This window comes from Spermophilus citellus (genome assembly GCF_964194105.1).
Source record: "Spermophilus citellus genome assembly, chromosome: 11".
NCBI classification, from domain to species: domain Eukaryota; kingdom Metazoa; phylum Chordata; class Mammalia; order Rodentia; family Sciuridae; genus Spermophilus; species Spermophilus citellus.
Window position 1 is genome coordinate 59087453 of NC_138192.1, and position 22109 is coordinate 59109561.

The 22109-nt window shown below is 32.5% G+C and overlaps 1 protein-coding gene across 3 annotated transcripts in view; it reads left to right on the forward strand.

The window, feature by feature from the left end:
* The window catches only part of GALNT13 (polypeptide N-acetylgalactosaminyltransferase 13), a gene marked incomplete at both ends in the record, with an annotated part of 482292 nt that overhangs the window by 253725 nt on the left and 206458 nt on the right, over positions 1-22109 (forward strand). For all 3 annotated transcript variants that reach the window (XM_081261707.1, XM_081261705.1, XM_081261706.1), the window contains one exon: positions 3926-4043. In XM_081261707.1, coding sequence (XP_081117833.1) covers positions 3926-4043 — 118 coding nt within the window. The remainder of the gene's footprint in view (positions 1-3925; positions 4044-22109) is intronic.

A 22109-nucleotide genomic window follows, 5' to 3' on the forward strand; every position in this document is an offset into this window, starting at 1 on the left:
AGATAGGGCACCAGCCTCATAAACACAGTTATAGGCATGTGCAAATGATCGTCTCCAGGTAAAGAGCAGAGAAAGAGTAACATGCCAAGAGACACTCTTGAGATACCCTTCTAAAGACCCGTTTTGGACAAGATAAGATAATTGCTAAGTGCATATATCCACATAACATACTCATGTGATACATATACACTAAGAATATGTCCAAAGTCTTACAGCTAGAGAGGGAGGAAAAGGAAGGGATGTCAGTCAAAATTACAAAATGAATGGTCAAATCAGTAGAAGGAATGACCTCTATAGAACAATGAAATTCCAGAAAGAAATTATTGCAGAAATGGGAGCAGGATCCAAGCTTCTTAGTTTGAAGGTCAAAGGGAGTTGAGGGAGTAGGTAGAAAGTATCCTTTCGATAAGGTTACCAGTGGAGGGAATAGAAATGTATGTTCCTAGTTTGAATGAGCTGTGAAATGGAATGAAGATGTATTTTGGTTTAGGAGAGAACTTAATTGAGCATGTTTGTAAGCTCCAGGGGACAATCTAAGGCATTAAACTAAATGCAGTAGTCAGTGAACAAGTGGCTGATAGAGTATGCAGGAGAGAGCAGGAGTGTGAATGTTAGCCCACAGCATAGGAGCAGAGGTATTCTTTCTTGAGACACAAGAGGAAAGAGGGGGTCATGAGGAAGACTCAAACATATTGAGCAAGAGTTTGAGGGAGTTTAGACTTCATGCACCTCCCTAATTCCAGGGTTCTTTTTTTTTTTTTTTTTTTTTTTAAGAGAGAGTGAGAGAGGAGAGAGAGAGAGAGAGAGAGAGAGAGAGAGAGAGAGAGAGAGAGAGAATTTTTTTAATATTTATTTTTTAGTTCTCGGCGGACACAACATCTTTGTTGGTATGTGGTGCTGAGGATCGAACCCGGGCCGCACGCATGCCAGGCGAGCGCGCTACCGCTTGAGCCACATCCCCAGCCCCAATTCCAGGGTTCTTAAGTGAATTCAAAATTTTTGGAAAACATTTATTCAAAAATTAGACATGTATCAATAAACTTGGATAAAAGGATTATTATCAGTTTGTGAATTGAGCAGACAATCCAATCAATAACATGGGCTTGTAGTATAATCAGTTGGCCTCATCTCATTACTTTCCAGAGATGCTCTGGGTCTTAGTAGCAGATGTAGATGAAGTAAAGGGTAAGTTTATCCAGGCACATAGAATTACAGAAAGAAAATTGGGTCAGACAATGCAAAAACAGGGAACCAAGGGTACTAAGCTTATTTTTCACTGACATGGTAGAGAGGGGGTGAGAGGAGGGAAGAAAAAATTCCCTAAGGAGGTTATTAATATGAGAATATGAATTAATTAAGGAACCATAACTATTAATTAGGGATGAAAAACAACTTTGATGGAAATAGGAGAGGTTAATGAGTAGGAAGTTGTGTTCAGAGGCAGATCTCAGAGGCAATATGATAGATAAAAAGTAGTTATGAATTATTTTGCAACACAAAGAGTATGTATATGGGGAGCCAAAATTAAGTGAAGGACACTCATGGCTATTGTGTGAATGACTAACATCAATAATAATAGCAAATATAAATAATCAAATCTTGTTAACTCTTTTTGATGTGCTGGACACTGAGCTAAATGCTTTACTTCTGTTCATTCAATTCATCTTGGCCTACTTTGTAGTAGATGGTGTTTACATTGAGATGATTACCCACTCCCAAACTAGCTGATTGATTGGTCAGTGGTTTTAATACTGTATGGACACAAACTTGAAATACAAATAACCTCAGATAATTCAACTACAATCAAAGTTTTTCTTTTTTTAGAGATCTTCAAGCTGCATATAGGCACATATAAATAGTTCATTAGGGACACTACAGAGCAGTCTACTTAGAACAGAACATGTAGTAGGACAATGACCATGGCTAAAGGGAGTATGAATCTGAACCACAATCTATAGACTGTGAAAGAGCCAATCAATATCTCAAACACAACACACACAAATACACATGCGCCTATCCACACACAAGCCTCTCTAAGAATACCTGTCTTTAGAAAATATAGAATTGTTTTTGCAGGATTTTTCTCTTATTAATTTTTGCTACTCTTCAACTGAATGTGAAAGTTATTTGAGTCTTTCTTATGGCCTAATATGTTTTATTTCTAGCCATTTTTTTTCATGAACTTCTCACATATTTATAAGGATAATGACCAAGAGTAAGATGAAATTGAACACATGCTTTCACATTAAAATGTGTTAGTATTTTATTTATAAGCAGATAAATATATATGCTCTCTGAACTGATCATTTAAAATGCATCATTTAACATTCTTAAGCATTTGGTTGCATCATGATAGGATAATTGCAGCAATTTTTGTTTCTAATTTTATTAAATAGACTCTCTAGCACTGTATTACCTTATGTAGTTATTGCTATAGAGTTCCAAAACCTCAATCAGGTGAGGTCATGGCTACTCCATAATTATCATCTGTTTAGCTTTGTTAGTATTTCTCATTATAACTCAGAAGGTCAATGATACTGTTCATGATAGGAACCTAGCAAGACCAAAAGTAATAAAACAGCTCTGAGACTAAGCAAGGCTCTGCTACTCCAACTGATGGACAGTTAATTACCTGAGTATAAAATAGTGAGAGCACAGGGAGAAATAGAGAATTTTGCAATATGGTTGATGTCCAAGTACAATATTATTTGGTGGATTTTCAATAAACTGTTTAATTAGAAGACATGAACCTAGCCTGTGACAGAGGATACAGTTTCAAGAAAACCAAAATAGTTGGTTCTTTAACATTCTCACAGACACGAGCAATAAAAATCTAAGTTATTAGATCAGTGTTTCTGTTCTTTAATAGTATATTAGAATTGCTCAGGAGCTGTACATGCTATCATGTGTTCTTACACAGGCCAGCTACATCTGAATCCATGGAGGGAGGTAACTGAGCATGGATGTCTTTTTTGATAGATGCTTTGATGCTGCTAATGTGCTATGAGGTTGGAAACCACAATATTACAACTAACCTTCAAAAATAATAATTCTCAATCTGGTTCTATTTGTGAACAATTTTTTAATCATTATTTCAAACAGTTTATGTATAAAAACTTCTGTAGCTCACACATGAACCATTGTCCTTCATTAGTCTTTTTGAAAATTAATTAGACCTTTAAAAACTTAAGGCCTAATTTCTTGTATCCTGTAAGAAAACTTGAATATGAAAAACAAAAATAAAGGCTTTTATTACTAAGGAAAAGTTTTGGAATTTATGATTAAGTCCTAAAATGCTGAATAACAAACAGGATTTTTGTTTATCCATAGGTCAGATAATAAATTCTGCCCTTTGACATAGGTAAAGAGAAACAATAAGTACATGTAAAAATATTTTGTAACTATAATTAGATACTTATTTCATGTAAGCATTTTATATAGCATTTACTTCTTTTCATATTTAATTAGAGTACGAATCTTTTAAGAGAAAAAGCATGTCCTTAGTTTCGTAGGGTTTATTTTAAAATGATTTATAATTATATTATCAAAGATCATGACTGTTTGAGAATTAGTTCATCTCTTTAAAGACTGTGCAAAGTGACCTCACTTTGGCTCTCAGAAGGAATGTAGAAGCCCCAGTTTTAAGGGGTCAGTGTTCCTTCCATATAGCTCTTTGATCACATATAAGACAGAAATAGACTCATCTAAAGTGAGTTTATAGAAAATGTGAAATAAAATGTAATTTTTAAATCTTAAAACCTCTTGCAACTTGTTTTTGTGTTTCTAGTTTGAACTTTTGAAATACTAGTTTTTATATTTAAAATGTCAAAAAATATTTGCTACAGTATCCTTAAACACCACACATTGATTTCAAAAGATATTCTTTTGTTTTTGTTTTGTTTTTGTTTTTGTTTTTTTCAACTAGGACCCCTACTATGGCTGGTGGCCTATTTTCTATTGACAGAAACTACTTTGAAGAGATAGGAACTTACGATGCAGGAATGGATATCTGGGGTGGAGAGAATCTTGAAATGTCTTTTAGGGTAATTGCATTTTACTTTGTTTTTTGTTTTTTGTTTTTTAACTCTGAACATAGTATGCTGTAGCATGCACATATCAGACCTAGTAATTTGCTGTCAAATTTTCTTTTGCTAAATGATGCAATTTACTGATCAGTTGGTCATTTTAATGCTTACTTAGAAGCCTTGTTAGAGTCCTATTGCATGAAATATTTGCTATAAAATTGGGATTTAAAACTATTTTTTAAGTTTTCAAAAGTAAGTTTTTTATTAATAGTAAAAGGAAAATAGGGGTTTCAATTGCTTTGTTTTTTTAAATGAAATACTCTGAAATCATTTCATGTTTTGGAACAGAAGCTTAAAATGTTTGTACAATTGGAATTTGCAAGTTCTGCTTTAATTTGTTTTCAAATAACTATTAAGATTGATTTATTGTCAAAGAATTCTAGATAATTCTTAAAGTAATATGTTGATAATTGTAGACATTATTATTTTATAAATTTGATAAATCAGTTTGAAAAATGCAAACTTATTTAATGAATAATATTCCTAGTATATAATTGTTTAGGATTACCTTTTCTTCACAAATATGATATTAGGAAGTAAATAATTTTAATATTTATTACATTCAAAAATTTTAAATAGTGACAAATGTGCCTTTATGTTAAGAAATAAAGGCTAGCATATTTTTCCTTCAAAACATGCACAGCATTATTTTTAAGTGATTGAGTTAATAATATCATTTATTTCTTCCTAAAATTGAATGTGAAATATTGATATACTGTTATTCTGCCCAAATCCTTTGTATAGCAATATTATTAAAGTATAGGTATATTAATCAGTAAAGCTTAATATTCATGCCTTTAAATTTGTTATTTTAAAACTATTATTTTACTAATAATATAAATATGTTTTATAAGAAAATGTTAACATTTGAGGATAAAAATCCCAATTTTTATAATGCCGATTTTGGTGGATTGGGGATAAATGAATTATTTTAGAAGCACTAGAATGACCTTGTTATACTATGCTTTGGGCTCTTAATCTTCCTTGTAGACAGATGTTTGAGACAACCATTAATGAAAATTTCTTATTTCCATATTTGCTTATATATTTATAGTCTGATATAACCTGGAAAGCAAATTTCAGAACCAGACTTAGAGCTATCAAGTTTCTATAAGGACCATGGTACATATTTGCAGAAATTTCCAGGACATTTGGAAAAATCAAACTTGTTACTTGGTGTAGTTCTCAAAGTAAAGGACATAGGAGATGACAGAAAGGAAGGGAGGAAAGAAAAATGAGATCAACCAAGGAAGGAAGAAGGAAAAAATGAAACACAAAAAAAGCTCACAAACAATTTGCTTTTACCCTTACATGCAATAACAAGAGTATTTACCCATCGCTAATCAATACTCTGGTATTATGCTGGGATTACATAAGAAAAAAAATCAACATAACAACATTGCTATTAATTCTCATACTACTGGTTACCATTTCTTTTTCTCTCTTGAAATTTTATTTACCTCTTTTTGACTTTTCTGTTAAATGTGATTCCCTACCACTAGTCTAACCTTCATTTTGACTATGTGCTATGAGCTTTTGAATTAGATGGATACTCTTCCATCTAGCTGAAAGATGTGTTAATATGGAATTCAGTGGACTAACATAATAAACAAGGAGACACTGGTCAGAAAATGTAACAGAAGCATAAACATATAAAAAGGATTTATAATACAGCTATCAAGGAGACAGAAAGAATGCAGCTAGTGGGCATGTGAATGATCAGATTTTTAGAAAATGATGAAGGAGTTTCTCTCTCTCTCTCTCTCTCTCTCTCTCTCTCTCTCTCTCTGTGTGTGTGTGTGTGTGTGTGTGTGTGTGTGTGTGTGTAAATAGTCTCTTGGGAATATTTAAGAAATAAAGTACTCATGAGTGACTGTTTTTCAAAGCAGAAAGCTAGGGAAGGGAAGAGCAATAGGAAGTATTAAATGTGGGAGGATAGCTAAAGATTAAAACATTAGATAGAACTGAGAAATGAATAGCCATATAAAATAATTGGTCATACAATAGGCTAACCAAATTGTGAATTACCATGAAAACTACCATCTCTCTTTAAATAATAATCTTTGAATAATAATAATCAGCATAATTGTCACCAATATCGATTGTCACCAAACTCTTGAATTTCATAAATAATAGTACAAGAAACAGTGTTTCTAAGCATATATATATCCTTTCGTCCATTTTAAAATAGATTTATTGCCACTTTTGAATCAGTTGAGGTGATTTTAAAACAGGGAGTTCAAAGGCAACAAGGGCCTCAGGTCTGACTCAAAGCCATAGAGGGTAGACTGAGGTTTCAAGCATGGACTAAGATTTCAAGATGCAACCTGGGTTCAAAACCCAACCCTGGCACTTTCTGATAAGCTTGAGTAAGGTACTATGGCTCTGAAGCTTTAGTTTGATTATCTTTAGAACAGGAAGTACAGAACACTTCCTCATATATTTGAGGGAAAGATTGTATGAGATTATGCACATAGTACTGAGTACCCTTTCAAATACATGTAAAGTGTGTCATTATTGGCATCTCTTATACTGATGGTTATAAGCTGTGCAACATTGGGCAAACCACAGGATTTTTGAAATCACTTATTAACAACCTTGCCCTTAATAATCTGACCTCAATCATAGATAATGAAATGAGAAAATGCATGCAAATCCTTGAAGACCAAAATATACAACATACATGTAAAATATTGTTGCTCTAAGTGTCATTCAAGATGTAGTTCTAGCAACCCCCTGCCCAGAGAAGAAATTAATATTTTGTAAAATAACTCTTTCTATATTCCCACAATAAGCTTTGGGATAATGACTGTGATCTAATAATCAAGGATGGAAACTATTTTCCCACACTCATGAATCAGTTTACATAAAATATCTTTTAAGTTGAAAAATAAAAACGAAAACATTATCTAGACTTGGAGACCTGGAGTAACAGACTCTACATTTTCCCCTTCGCTAACACTCACCTGAATCAATTTTTTAAAATGAACAAATATATTTGAAACAACACTTGCGAGACATTGAACAGCAGGTCATAAAGGACAGTGGTCCTGAGAGATGGGAAACAAACAAGAAATGCCCTGAAATTGCCTTGATTTACTGCCTTGAAAAAGCTTCTAATCCTCAGTGGTGGTAAGAGAATCCTAGACAGAGCCTGCAGGACACCATGAATTGAAGAGATGAAGCTGAATGCCTGGAGAGATCAGAGCCCCTAGAGTTTGCTGAACAATGCACAGGAGAAAAAAAAGAAGTGCATGGACAGGGAACTCAGGAGACATGCAGAAGTGACCACTTGAGTATTCAGCTGCCTGCTGTTGCACACACACTAGTGAGGAAAGGATTCAAATTTTAGGAAAGAACCATCAGAAAGGATTAACAATGTTATTGCCCTGTGATCTCTCCAGATAAAATCAACAGTAACTATATGTTCCACACAGTTTTATTTGTGGGACATGGGAGTAGTATAAATATTGGGCAATTACATAACCCAATAACAGATAACTCATGTATCAAAGAAATCACAAGTGAAATTTATAATATTTTGAATTGAATGAAAATGAGAAAATAACATATAAAATTTGTAGTGTCACTACAGTTATACTCAATGGTTATTTATAGCCCTAAACATCGATATTAGGAAAAAAAAACAATATATAATATCACTAACCTCAGCTTAAGAAACTAAAAGAAATGAGAATAATTCCAATTGATCCAAAAGAAAGGAAATAATAAATATCTAAGCAGCAATAATGAACTATGAAGCAGCAACATTTTAGGAAAGGCAATGAAACCAGAATCTGTTTCTTTAATCAATGAAAATAAGATCAATAAAGTATTTAAATTTCTAACCAAATTACCTTGACAACTTGATAAAATGGGCAACTTCCATGAGAGCCATAAACTATCAGAGTTTACAGGAAGAAACAGATCAGCCAAATAGTCCTATATCTAGTAAAGTAATGAAACTAAGTGGTGAAATGGGTTTAATCCCCAGTAAAAAAAAAAAAAAAAAAAAAAAAAAGCACAACTTGTCGTGGAAGAAACACTACAATAAGATGATGTGAGAGAATTGTGCAAACATTTTAAATAGAAATAAGTACATTTGTAGACAAACTCTTTCCAGAAAATTGCAAAAGAGATGATACTGCCCAACTCACCCTATGAACCTATGAAGTCAGCATTTTTAAGATGTGAAAAACTGACATAGACATTGTAAGAAAACTATAAATTATATCCTTTATGAAAATCAATGTAAAATTTCTAAATTAAAATAAAATATCAAGACTCTCAAAAGGCAGAACAAATAATACTTCTAAGTGATATTCAATGCAAGATTGATTTAACATTTAAAAATCCATCAATATAATTCACTATGTTAACAAACTGAAAAAAAACTAATTGATAATCTAAATAAACTCAAGAAATGTATTTGACAAAAATCAGCTAGTGCAATAAAAACAATGAATTAAAGCTATCCATATTGGGAAGAAAAAGGTAAGATTGTTGTTTCAGATGATAATATCATCTGGAAAATCCCATGGAAGTTACCAAAATAGTATTAAAATTAAAAGTCATCTTATCAAGATTATAGAATATAAGAACAATGCAAAAAAGTAACTTGCATTTCTACATAGCAGCAATAAACAACATCAAATTGAAATTTAACAATTATATATGATAATCAAAAATATGCAATAGTGATGTATCTGACAATAGATGTATAAGACCTCAATGGCGAAAACTATAATATATTGTTGAAATTAAAGAAGGCCTAAATAAATGCAAAAATATATTTATTAAGTTTATAAATACAGCATGATATTGAGATAACAATTCTCCCTCTTATCAATATAGATTCAATATAATACTAAGCAAAATGCCCGTGGATATTTTCCTTGGTAGAAATAAATGGACAAGTTGATTCTAGAATTCGCATAGTAATGTAAGTAAGGTAGAATAGCCCTTCTTCCCAAGAAAAGGCTTAATAAAGAAAAGAGTAATTAACAAAATATTATTTCAAATTTAATTTATTATGAAGTTATAGTGGTCAAGGCTGGGTGGTATTGGCATAAAGTCAATAAATTTGAAACAATAATATAAATCTTCACATTTATCAATAATTGATTTTTCATTATGTAAAATCAGTTTAGGTGGGAAAATATCTTTTCAATAGATAATGTTAAAATAACTAAATATAGATATACAGAAAAATAAAACAATTTTAAATCATACTTCACACCATAAAGATATTAATTCAAATATAAAACTTAAAATTCTAAAAGAACACATAGAAGAAAAACATTTAAGACCAATGGTTAAGGGAATATTTCTTTGATACCAAAAGTATGAACCATTAGAGAAAAAATTGATAAGTTGAACTTTATCAAAATTAAAAACTTTTGCTTTTCCATATCACTAAGAAAATTGAAAAGACAAGTCTCTGATAAGAAGAAAATATTAGCATATAATATATCTGTATCCATAAAAAAGAAAAAAAAATCCCTCTCAAAACTCCTAAAAAGAAAATAATCAACCTGATAAAAAAAAATGGCCAAAGAATTTGAACAGACACTTCACTAATGAAGGTATACAAATGGCAATAAACACATGAAAAAATCCCTATCATTATTAGTAATAGGGGAAATGAAAGATAAAATACAATGAACTAATACCACTGAGCCATGAGAAAGAGTCAGATTAAATTTTCCAGCCCTATTGGTGATGCAAATTAATTTTAAGAACTGTACCTGAAACACTGGAAGTAATGTAAAACAGGACACTAAATAGTAAACGGTTTTACTATTTCTTAATGCCTGAGTATTTTCCCAGGGGAGAAGAAAACAAGTCCATATGAAGAGTTGTACTCTGATGTTCACAGAAGCTCTATTCATGTTAGCCAAAAACCAGACACAGTCCAAGTGGCCTTCTACAGGTCAATAAATGAACTATGGTTTGTGCAAACATGGAATACTGCTCCAAAAAAAAAAAAAAATGCACTATCTATTGATGCATTCTAAAATTTCAGTGAATCTCAAATGAATTATGCTGAACAAAATAAGCCAGGCAAAAAGTTTACATACGGTATGAGTCCGGGTATATAAAATTTTAGTACATGCAAGCTAATTTATTTCACAAAGCAGATAACTTGTTGCCTAGGGATGGGGGATTGGGATGGGAGAGCTGAGCAAGAAGGAGGGATTACCAAGGAATACATGGAAATTCTTAGAATAATTTATGCATTCATTATCTTGATTGTCATAAAGGTCTCACAAGTTTCACACTACTTATTAAACTAAGCAATTTAAATATGTGCATTCATTTTGTGCTAATTATACTTCAGTAAAGCTGCTAAAACAGTGAAAACACGCAGACATATACACACACACAGAGGCATCTTTCAAAGAAAAACAAATGAAAGTGTAGTTCAAGGTATCTAGTCAAGGTATACCTGTATATAGAGTATCAGTATAACAGTCCAGCTATTTTTAAATAACCCTGTTGGTATAATATTAATAATCTATCCATAGGGAAATTGAATTGATTAAATAAAATTATATTATTAAAGCCTTTTATAAATGTATATTACCATGGTGTTATTATGTTTTATTATCTCTGTCCTAAAATAAGTTCTTTTGTCAATAATGGTTTAATTAGGAGGATAGAAATTACTTTAAATGCCTCATTTGTCCTTAAAATCACAATAAAATCATCAATATATTTATTTGAAGAATATAACCAAAAAAACCACAACTTTTTGTGTGAAATCTAATTATTTCCGAATCGTACGAGCAATGAAGTTGAAAATAAATGATAGCTGATGTAATAAATTTAGAAAAGATGAAAGGCAGAGATTCCCACAGGACAGAACAGTCTGGTAAACTATGCAAAGAAATTTGTAAACCTTTTGGGGATTGTAAAATTCAGATTTTTTAATAGCATGAAAAGAAAGAAAAGTCTTCTCTAAAAACGTCCAAAAGTTGAAAATTTGAAGGATGGAAATGTCAGTCATAATAATTTGTTAGGCAGAAATCAAATTAAACCAGTATAGCAGAATTACTTCTGTTGGAACTCTTTGCCTTTTGTAAATTCAGTTCATACAAGTGTGAGTAAAATGGATTGCTCATCAATGTATAAAACTTGACTACTATTGTTTTACTTGACCAGTCACAGAAGCCAAACTATAACAGAAGTATTTCCATTAATTGAACTGACTCTGAATAATTTATGCATGATTCACAGTTTTAATGGATACTTGATTTGGAGAAAATTTTCTTTAAATATGATAAACTATTCTCCTAATGTTAATATAGATATTTATTTGCCTATTTTTCAAAAGATTCTGAGATCAAGCATGTGTAGTCTTCATAAATACTATAAAACAGTATCAATGATTCTGATCCAGCAAACAACTCTCTGGTCACCTATTTGGTGCAGGCTAAACCTCAACCATATTGAATACATTGAAATTTTAACTCCTGTGCTTACATGTGGATTATCTGATAACTACTCCTCTGTCTTGAACCACTGTTTAAACATTTCTCTACTCAAAGAGGGGTTTGTGTAATTTATATCACAGAATAAAATTCCTCTGGGTAATTGGAACTCAGGCAGTACTGTCAAAGAGTATCACATTGATTTATATTTTTCTAAAACATTGGGTGAATAGGTGCTATGGATTAAATTTATTCATTTCTAAGAGGACTCTATTCTTCCAAAGCCAGTATGTTAGAATTTTATTTTGAATATTAAATACCATAAATATTTGACTTCATATATTCCTTTAGGAAAAAAATCAAATGGGCAAGGCATTGTGACCCTTGCCTATTATCCCAGTGACACAGAAGGAGGCAGGAGGACTGCAAGTTCAAAGCCAGTCTCAGCAACTTAGTGAGGCCTTAAGTAATAAAAATAAAAAATTAAAAGGGCTGAGAATTTTGCTCAATGGTTAAAGTGCCCCTAAGTTCAATCCCTGATATTAAAAAAAAAGAAAGTAAAATAAAATAACAAATGGAAAACAGGTAAATTCAACATTAATCAAACTTTAGAATAACATTAACAAACATTAGCAAAATATGAAAAATTATGCTCAATAAGTATAATAAGAATTATAATGCATTCTGCTGTCATATATAAATAAAAAATTAATTATAAAAAACTGGTAAGGTTAAAATTACAACATAGTCTAAGTCTTGATAATTTTAAAATTATCTCTCTGTTAAAATATCTTGTGAAATAAAATCAGAATATTCTATTAAACAGCCTTTATATTTTAGCTTTCAAATCTACTATGTAGAAATACATATTTTTACAAATACAAGAAATTTTCAGATTTAGATGCACTAAAACTTTGTGTAATCTCTGGTTCTCTTTTTATTTGTTTAATTATTTCTTAAAATACTTGCTTGAAAATATAGTTTTGGGGTGGTCAATACTACTCACAATTTACTTTTAGAGCATAACCGCTTATTTATACCGTTGTTTACTAGTTTCTAAAATGAAGGGTTGGAAAACTCACATGAAAATAATTCAAAATAAAACAGCTGAGAATAAAGATAAATATCCATCACAAGGGCAAGAGAAGTATTGTAAGAGGAAAGTGGGGTGAGCTAGTAACCGTGAGTAGTAGGTACTAACTTCATGAATGATTACTGAGGTCTAAAGGGAAAAAAAAATTGCACTGAACCTTGTTTTCAGAAGGAAGTGACTCAATTTTAGAAGACAATGCCCATTTTCTGGCATATATCCAGTAATGCCCTTAAAAAGGATTGCTGTTTCTAGGATGTTCTAAGAGAAGAGGACCCAATTTCATTGCTTTCCAGCAATTCGATCTCTCAGAGGATTATATCTTAAAGAAGACAGAATATCATTGTAGATTATTTTATTAAATATGGGTTGTTTAAATTCAGTCTAATCAAACTGTGAGCCAATTCACATTTGAATAATCATAATATTCTTTTTTTCCTGCTCAGACCCATCATATTTCTAAACAGGTTTTGTGCACAGAGTGGCTTCTGTGTAATTATTCAGATAAATACAAATTTGAAGAGATTAAAATATAATCAGGATATAAATTGTCTAGTTATTTTAGTTTTTGCTATATGTTTTTGGTTAGTCCCATAATAGACAATTACTGTCCACAGTACAGTCACTGTGCCAGCTTCTACCAGCTCTCTTAGAATGAAATAAGCAAACTTGAAATTCTATACGAGTAAAATGAAACTTTGTCAAGCAATGGTGTTCGGGTATTGAATGTGGTAAAACAAAGCCTAATTAGTGTAAGGGGAGTTTAGGTGATATTTTCACTGAGTGTAAAAAACTGGTAAAAGTTATCTATTTAGAGAATGTTTAGAAAGGCATTTTAGACACAGACAACCACCTCTATGAGGGAATGAAATATGTATAGTCACTCTCTTACTAATAACATTCACTGCTTGTATTTTATGATATCACAAAACTTATCATTTGAGCATTCTGTATAAGTGTGTGTGTGTGTGCATGTATGTGTTTGTGTGTGATTTATCAGTGTGAAAAAAAGTATCTAATGTGTAAACAATCCTGTTTATTACGTACTCATAGTGTATCCATCTATCTGTACATATTTGTAGTGATAGTTATTTTAATGGATAGAAATATGGCAATAATATGTAAATTAAAAAATAAAAACATTAAGGGTTTCTCTTGCAAATGAGTTCTAGGTGATATACTACTTGCAAGACTTCCTGAGGGAGTTGAGACTAGGATAGTAAAAGGAACTGTGGAATTATGAAGCCCTAAAAAATGGAGTGGAATTAAATGCATATAAACAGAAGAACTGGGATGAAAATGATATAAAAATAACAATGTATAAAATATATATATTTTATTAATATGTAACACAGGAATGATATTTTATAGGTTTTAATTAAACATATGCATTGGAAATAAATTTCATTCAAAAGTCAGTTTAATTGAGAGAGTTTTGTTCAGTCTTCTTGGATCATACCATTGAATGAAAATAGAACTATATGAAAGAGAAATGAACTATTAATTTTTGAACTGTGATACCAAAACTGTTTTGAAAAGTTGGCCTTTATCAAATGCAAGGATATTTCAAAAACATTAAGCAGGATGTCCGTGGATATAGCAGTAAGCCAGGTTTTGGCAATTTAGTGAGACACTGTCTCAAAGTAAAAGTTAAAAAAAAGGGGGTGGGACTAGGAGATTATAACTCAGTGATAGAACACCCATGGATTCAATCCCTAGTACCACAAAGACAATAATAAGAATAATTTTATGATAGACAAATATCTAAATTGTCACTGTCTGGAAACACATTTCAGTTATGCAGCTCTCTGATGCTTCTCTGCTCATGTGAACAGATAGCACACAGGTACCCACATTTGTCTTAAAAGTCATTATGATCCTTCTGATTCCAAATAGGAAGAAACTCAATTTATCTGTTTGAATTTTTGTCATTAAAAAGAGCTTTTGAAGAATGTTAATATGCACAAAATTATTGCATAGAAAAGTTTGAGATATTTCTTTATTACCGGATTTTACTAGAGCCTCACATTAAGTGTTCTTAATCAAACAAAATGAAATTGAAAATTAAGGCAATTATCCTGCTGATTTACCTTTGAAGTGCCCCTGAAATATCCTATAATGAGCTGTTTCTTTTTGTACCTAAATATATGTTGCCTTTACTTAACTCTGAACTACTCATTTGACAAATTAAGGTTCCATTTTTTTTTAAGTTAGAATGGGAAAGTTAAAGTAGTAAATATCTTGTGAAAAATATATTTAGCATTGAAATTGAAGAATCATTTATACATATTGGGTTTGGTTAATGAGAGAAACATGCCATTAAATTCAAATGAAATTTACAAATAATTATAATTCACGGAATTTACTCATTAATTTAAAGATTTTTTTAGTGTTTGGGCATGCAGATATGTATAAGATAGACTCAGTGCCTTGTCTCATCAAGCTTATGCTGGAGAGTTTAGAAGAGAACTATTTTAGGTAAAGTGTAGTGACAGAGGTGGAAGGTGAAGAGCAGAGAACTGTATTACCTAGAATGGCCAGAGATGAACTGTGAGGGGACATTTGTGCTGAGAACAAAATGACAGGAAGAATCTAGCCATGCAAGAATTTGAAGAGGGAATATGCAAGACAGAGCAATCTGTAAATGCAGAAGGTTTTCTGCAGCAATGAGATGAACCAATTTTCCCATTTCACATCTACAGAACCCCAAATAGCCTAAAGATTGCAGGTGGGAGTGGTTAAGAAGTAACTCATAGTTTTAGTATATTTTGGTAAATTGATTCAACAGTTAATGTGTACCTAGAATTTACCAAGCACTGTGCAAGGTACAAGAGATGTGGAAATGAAAGACAGGCCAGACCATGTTCATTTGTCTTGAGCAGATCTTATATTTCCAGAGTAGTTAAAATATTCCAGCATCCTTTAAATGTGAGAAGACATTTTTTTTTCTCATTAACTTAGTTTTTATCTTGAATGCATTTTGTAACATTTGCATGATACTTCAGATCACCTCTGAAGTAACAGCCAGGTCCCCACCTCCCTAATTTTACCTATCAATCATATTGACAGTTATCTACCTAAACCTGCACTAGACATTGAATGCCATATACACAACTTGTAGCTCTTGATTTCAGTGCAAATGAATGTAAGATAAATTTCATATGTGCAGTACATTAAGTTCAAAGGAGGTAAAGACTGATGTGGATCAAGGACAATGGGTAAAGCATTTGTAAATTAAAAATTCAAAGGTCTAGACTTCTAGTTGGAACAGAAAAATAGGGGCTAAAATATGCAAATTTTTATTTTATTAACTATACTTCTGTATTCCTTCCTTATGATTTGAGCTGTACCTAAGTGTATAGTACAACATTGTATTCCCCACCTCTTGTTTTCCCTATTGAAAATTACATGAATGAAATATCACAAAAGCATTATATGGGCACTTTGTAGGACTAATATTTAAATGAATGAACTAATAAAGTATCCATTAAAATTCAAGAATTGAACTATTTTCATATATATATATATTTTTTCCCCAAGATTTCTAGGACAAAATTCCAAAAATGTTGTTTCCATATATGTGCATTCAGTTAGGAAACCTACTGCACCTTGCTAGCCAACATTAATGCATTCAAATTCGAATCCACGTGCTTTCATTAAAGAGCCAAATTTAAATCTCTATGGTAACTACCGCAATAAATGTGCAACATCTTAAGCTATGATTATACTGTCACACTTAGTGATGTCTATCTTAGGTACTTGGCTACCAATCGCTTCACTGTTGTTCTAGTCAATCTGAAATGTAGTTTAAAAAGGAAACTAATTATGAGATTTATTTAAATAAGACTGAACGATTTCAGCAATAACAGATTGTAGATACTAGGAATGACTCTTGGAGGGTATGAGAAAATGTTGAGAAGACTTTGATCCAACTGTCCTAAAATCGAATGTTAAGTACCAATGAAACTGAGTAATTATCATTGAAAAGCTAGTTTTAAATTTATAATAGATTTTTTTAATTACCATTAAAAATTATCAATTTAATGGTTTTTACAGCATCTAGATTATCCAGACTTGATGGATTAAGAATCTAAAAGTGTTTTATTAATTATGAAACAGCAAATATACTAAAACTAAGATTAAAATTTGGGGATAGAATTATTAACCTTTCTCTTACCTGCCTGCATACTAACAAATTTGTCTGTGTGCTCTATGCCACTATCAAAGTTGCTTCTGCTTTTTGTACTAGAGATTGAATTTAGGACCTCATAAATGATAGGCAGGCACCCTAACACTGAGATATATCCACAGCACTATTTATGATGTTTTTATTTTAAGACAGGGTCTTCCTAAATTGCTGAGACTGGCCTTGAACGTGTGATCCTCTGTTTTCAGTCTCCCAAATATCTGGGATTATAGGTGTGCCTCACTATACCTAGCACTAACAAAGTTTTGATTGTTTTCCTATTTATTTAAGTATGTCATACTCTGTTATGATGATTTCTCAAATCCATATTTTTATTGGCTAACCATACTTATTTGGGTTTAAAAAACCATCATAACTTCTGCAATTCTTAAATTAAGATAAGGAACTATAATAAAGTAAGGGAAAAGCATCCCATACTAAACTTCTAATGATATATTTGAATAGTAGTAAGATCTGCTGAAGGACAAATACTCCTTGATCATTTCTCTGGCTGTAAGAGAAGAACTCAGGAACTGCAAACTTGCTTTCTGTATCTGTGGAACAGAATGGAAACTCTTGACTCTTTAAGGTCATGGAAAGTTAAAGATGTTCCTGAGAAAGTTGGAAATCATGTTGTAGTCACAGCAAAGTATAAGGAAGGTGACAGATTTGAGAGTTAGCTTTATGGAATTTATAATTAAATGAGCATATGAGAATGGATGACTTTGTCAAGAAAGAAAACAGGGAGAGCAGCAGAAGAAAGCATGTCCTTAGGTAGCATCTACACTTAGAGGTGGAAGAAAGAAGAGAAAGTGAATGCTAAGTCAAAGCTGTCAGAGAAGAACAAATATAATGCCACAAAAACTTTGAAAGTTATGGTGATTGTCAACAGTGTCAAATGCTGCAGAGAAGTAAGAATAATGAAAGCTCATAAAAGGCTTCTTGAGCAATTTCAGATGATGGGTTCAAGATACTAGAATATAAGTTGTTAAGATAATTAGATTTTGAGGATATATAGGGAAAGAAAAACTTTTTTAAAAAATTACCAGCAAACAGAAAAAGAAGTACATGATAAAAGGTAAAAAAGATCAAGCTAATTATTCCATATTTGCTTCCCTTTGATTTTATCATTTTATTTTAAATAAAATATAAACCAATATGAAGCTTAAAAATATGAAATGATAATGAAAAAAAGAGGAAGGTAAAATTGATGAGATAAATACCTTTAGGGCTTAGAAGAATATGATAGAGATAAAATTAAGTACATCTGGGTGACACTTATTAGCTGACAGTGCAGTTTTACACTCATTATTTAACAATGTCTTTTGCAGAACAATATGAGTAAGCTATTATTTTATTCTATAGCTGAGCATTTTGAGCCTTAAGGAAGTTGTCATGTGGCTAGATATTGGCAATACTGAATATCAAAACCACTTCTCTGTGCTCCAAATCTAGTGGTCCTCTATTCTGAGTTCAAGAGGCCAAGGGGAGAAGGTTTCATTCTATTTCCTAAGAAGACATTTCATGGAAAAATGAGTAGATTGCCAGGGCAGCTCTTCTTCACCTCAAGTAAAGTGAAAGGAAAGAGTTTATTTATAGATTAAAAATATGAAATTGATATAGGGGCTTGATAGGAGGAGAAAATTTGGGTTTCTTCAGCAAGCATTTGAATAAGCACCGATATTCTCTATATTACAGCCTTTAAATGTCAGTAGAATGACATTTTGCAATTCTATTGAAACAGAAGAAGAAATTATCTTTACTATGCTTTAAGGATGGTATTGGGAGAAATATACATCATACTTCACTTTGTTTGTTTTTGATTGATAAGTAAGCAAAATAATATTGTAAATGTTGCTATTCACAATTCTTTCTTTGATTCTTTTTTCCTGGTGCTGGGGATAGAGCTGAAATCTTCATATGTGCTAAATGAGTGCTGTACCACTGCACTGCCTCCCCAGGTTTCATGGTTATTTCTTAACTCTTCTGAAATGTGTGATGTAATCTACATTGAATGCCAACAATTTCTTTTTAAAAAATCAAAAACTGTTGAAAGTACAATATTATTTCCCAGTATAGTGGACTTTGTGTGTAATTTTAATGAGCACTTGAGGTGACATCAGTATTAATATGGGTATTTTATGCATTTCATATTTGTCTCACTAAGGACTTCAAAGCCAATTTTTTTTAAAAAAGTGTCTGTAAGATGACTTTTGGAAGGGAATCACAATTTTTATTGGTAGCATTAGAATTTTATATATGCAACCTATTGAAAGTATTTATCTGAAACAAAATGTATAGCTTCTATAAGATGTCTTGTGTCTCTGACCAGAAACAAGCTATTAAATGACCATGAACCTAGAACTAGGCTTGGGGTGAGTACCTCTTAAAATAGTCCCTTTCTTGTATCACAGGGAACTGCTATTCAACTGTCACATGCAAACTTTAACATGCTCAATCTAACATTCACAATTTCACTGGCCTGTGAGCGACCTAGCCCAAGAGTTAATAACAAGAATCAACAAATGAGACTTACTTAAACTAAAAAGTTTTTTCTCAGCAAGAGAAACAATAAAAGAGGTAAATAGAGAGCCTACATCCTGGGAACAAATTTTTACCCCTCACACCTCAGATAGAGCCCTAATATCCAGAATGTACAAAGAACTCAAAAAATTAAACAATAAGATAACAAATAACCCAATCAACAAATGGGCCAAGGACCTGAACAGAAACTTCTCAGAGGAGGATATACAATCAATCAACAAGTACATGAAAAAATGCTCACCATCTCTAGCAGTCAGAGAAATGCAAATCAAAACCACCCTAAGATACCATCTCACTCCAGTAAGATTGGCAGCCATTATGAAGTCAAACAACAATAAGTGTTGGCGAGGATGTGGGGAAAAGGGTACACTTGTACACTGCTGGTGGGACTGCAAATTGGTGAGGCCAATTTGGAAAGCAGTATGGAGATTCCTGGGAAAGCTGGGAATGGATCCACCATTTGACCCAGCTATCGCCCTCCTCGGACTATTCCCTGAGGACCTTAAAAGAGCGCACTATAGGGATACGGCCACATCAATGATTATAGCGGCACAATTCACAATAGCTAGACTGTGGAATCAACCCAGATGCCCTTCAATAGATGAATGGATAAAAAAATGTGGCATCTATACACAATGGAGTATTATGCAGCACTAAGAAATGACAAAATCATAGAATTTGCAGGGAAATGGATGGCATTAGAGCAGATTATGCTAAGTGAAGCTAGCCAACCCCTAAAAACCAAATGCCAAATGTCTTCTTTGATATAAAGAGAACAACTAAGAACATAACAGGAAGGAAGAGCATGAGGAAAAGACTAACAGTAAACAAAGACGAATGGGGAGAGAGAAAGGGAGAGAGAAGGGAAAGCATATGGAAATGGTAGGAGACCTTCAATGATACACAAAATTATAAGAGGTTGTGAGGGGCAAGGGGGAGGAAAAAAAAGGGAATTGAACAACAGCAGAGGAGGTAGAGAGGGAAGATGGGAGGGGAGGGGAGGGGAGGGGAGGGGGGATAGTAGGAGATAGGAATGGTAGCAGAATACAACAGTCACTAATATGCCATTATGTAAAAATGTGAGTGTGTAACAGATGGGATTCTGCAATCTGTATTTGGGGTAAAAATGGGAGTTCAAAACCCAATTGATTCAAATGTATGAAAGATGATATATCATGAGCTCTGTAATGTTTTGAACAATCAATAAAAAGAAAAAAGATAGAGAACCATGCTTTATGATTCTTTCACTGTGCCCCAGAGCCCCGAAGGGTGCTTGACATGAAGTCAATGGCCAGTGTATATTTGGTGAGTAGATACAAGTCCTGAGAGAACATGCTTGAGAGGACAGAGATTATTCCTTGTCCTCAAATTTATCACAATGCTTAAGAATCACTTGACCTCTTTATAAGTTATATGGGAAGTTTCATTTAAACAAAAAAATGAAGGAACTATAGTTTAGAGAAATGGATTTTTATTTGCCAATAGAGAAACTAAGTAACTGAAAGGTAACTTTTTTCCTGAGGTATCAGGTATTTCCCATCCAAATTCTTTGCATTTCTGGCATGTGTAAAAGAACAGGAGATGTGGCACTCTGCAGCTGGGTACCCAGGTGGTCTACTGATATTCAAAGGGACCATTCTGGCATGAATTCTAGGGCAGCATCATGCAGCTGTCATGAGTTGCTCTGTGGCTAGAAGCAGCAGATGTTACTGACCTGACAAGCAGTCACACCATCAGATACAGGGGGACACCAATACAAAATGTAAAATATCTGATCTGAATATCATTTAATGTATCTCAGGTATTTGCCATCTAGTTTTCAGTAACATCTACATCCAGTTTTTTTCCCATGTTTAAGATTTACTTATTGGGTTAATTGTATAACAAGGGAAAGACAAATTCTGATAAATCTTCTCTTGTCTTAATAGTCCTCTTATATGTACTGAAAGGACTTCTAAAACATCCATGATTTATTAGACTTTTAAGATTATTGTTATTGAAGGATGATAAAATATAACTGTATCACATGTCATGTCTTGAATGTGACTTATCACATATCATTTCTTATTTTTATGAGTTATCTGCTGAGAAAAATCTGTGCTTATTTAAAAGCAATATTTTTTTGTAAATATGAAAAGGTAGACTCTAATTTTTTAGTCAGTGCCACCTTATACTACATAGCATTTTCAATATCCGGTTCACCATTTTATGTTCTTCATTTCTTTCCAGCTATATTCATACATTTCACTTAAGTAGAATATGAAATATTTTCACAACACAATCAGAACATGTTTTTCCCTGTTGATGGAAAGAATTGGGATTTTACAAAATAAGCAGCCCTTGAAAGATGTAGAATAATAACATATAACAATTCTCTTGACTCCAAAAAATAGAGTACCATAATATGTGGTAATTCTAAAGGTCAGAAAGCTCCAGGGAATGAAAGTTGTTGAAAGGAAAAAGTGAGAGTAGATTATACATCATAAAATGTTGGTGTTTGTATATTGGGGATATCTCCACTGTGCATTTGAATTACTGGGGATGAGTTTTTGTGTTTGAGAGGAATGGGACATGAGATTAAAAACTCCATCTGTGACCACCGCAACCCCACCATATGTCGCATACATGCTGGTTCCTTCACATGCCCTCTCAATTCCATTTCAAAGCAGTTCTTTACTTCAGCAATACTCAGTAAAAGCATACCTTTCCATTCTTTTGATCCATTTTCTCCTCATCCTTTGCTGTCCCATGGTCAAGATTGAAAATGTAAA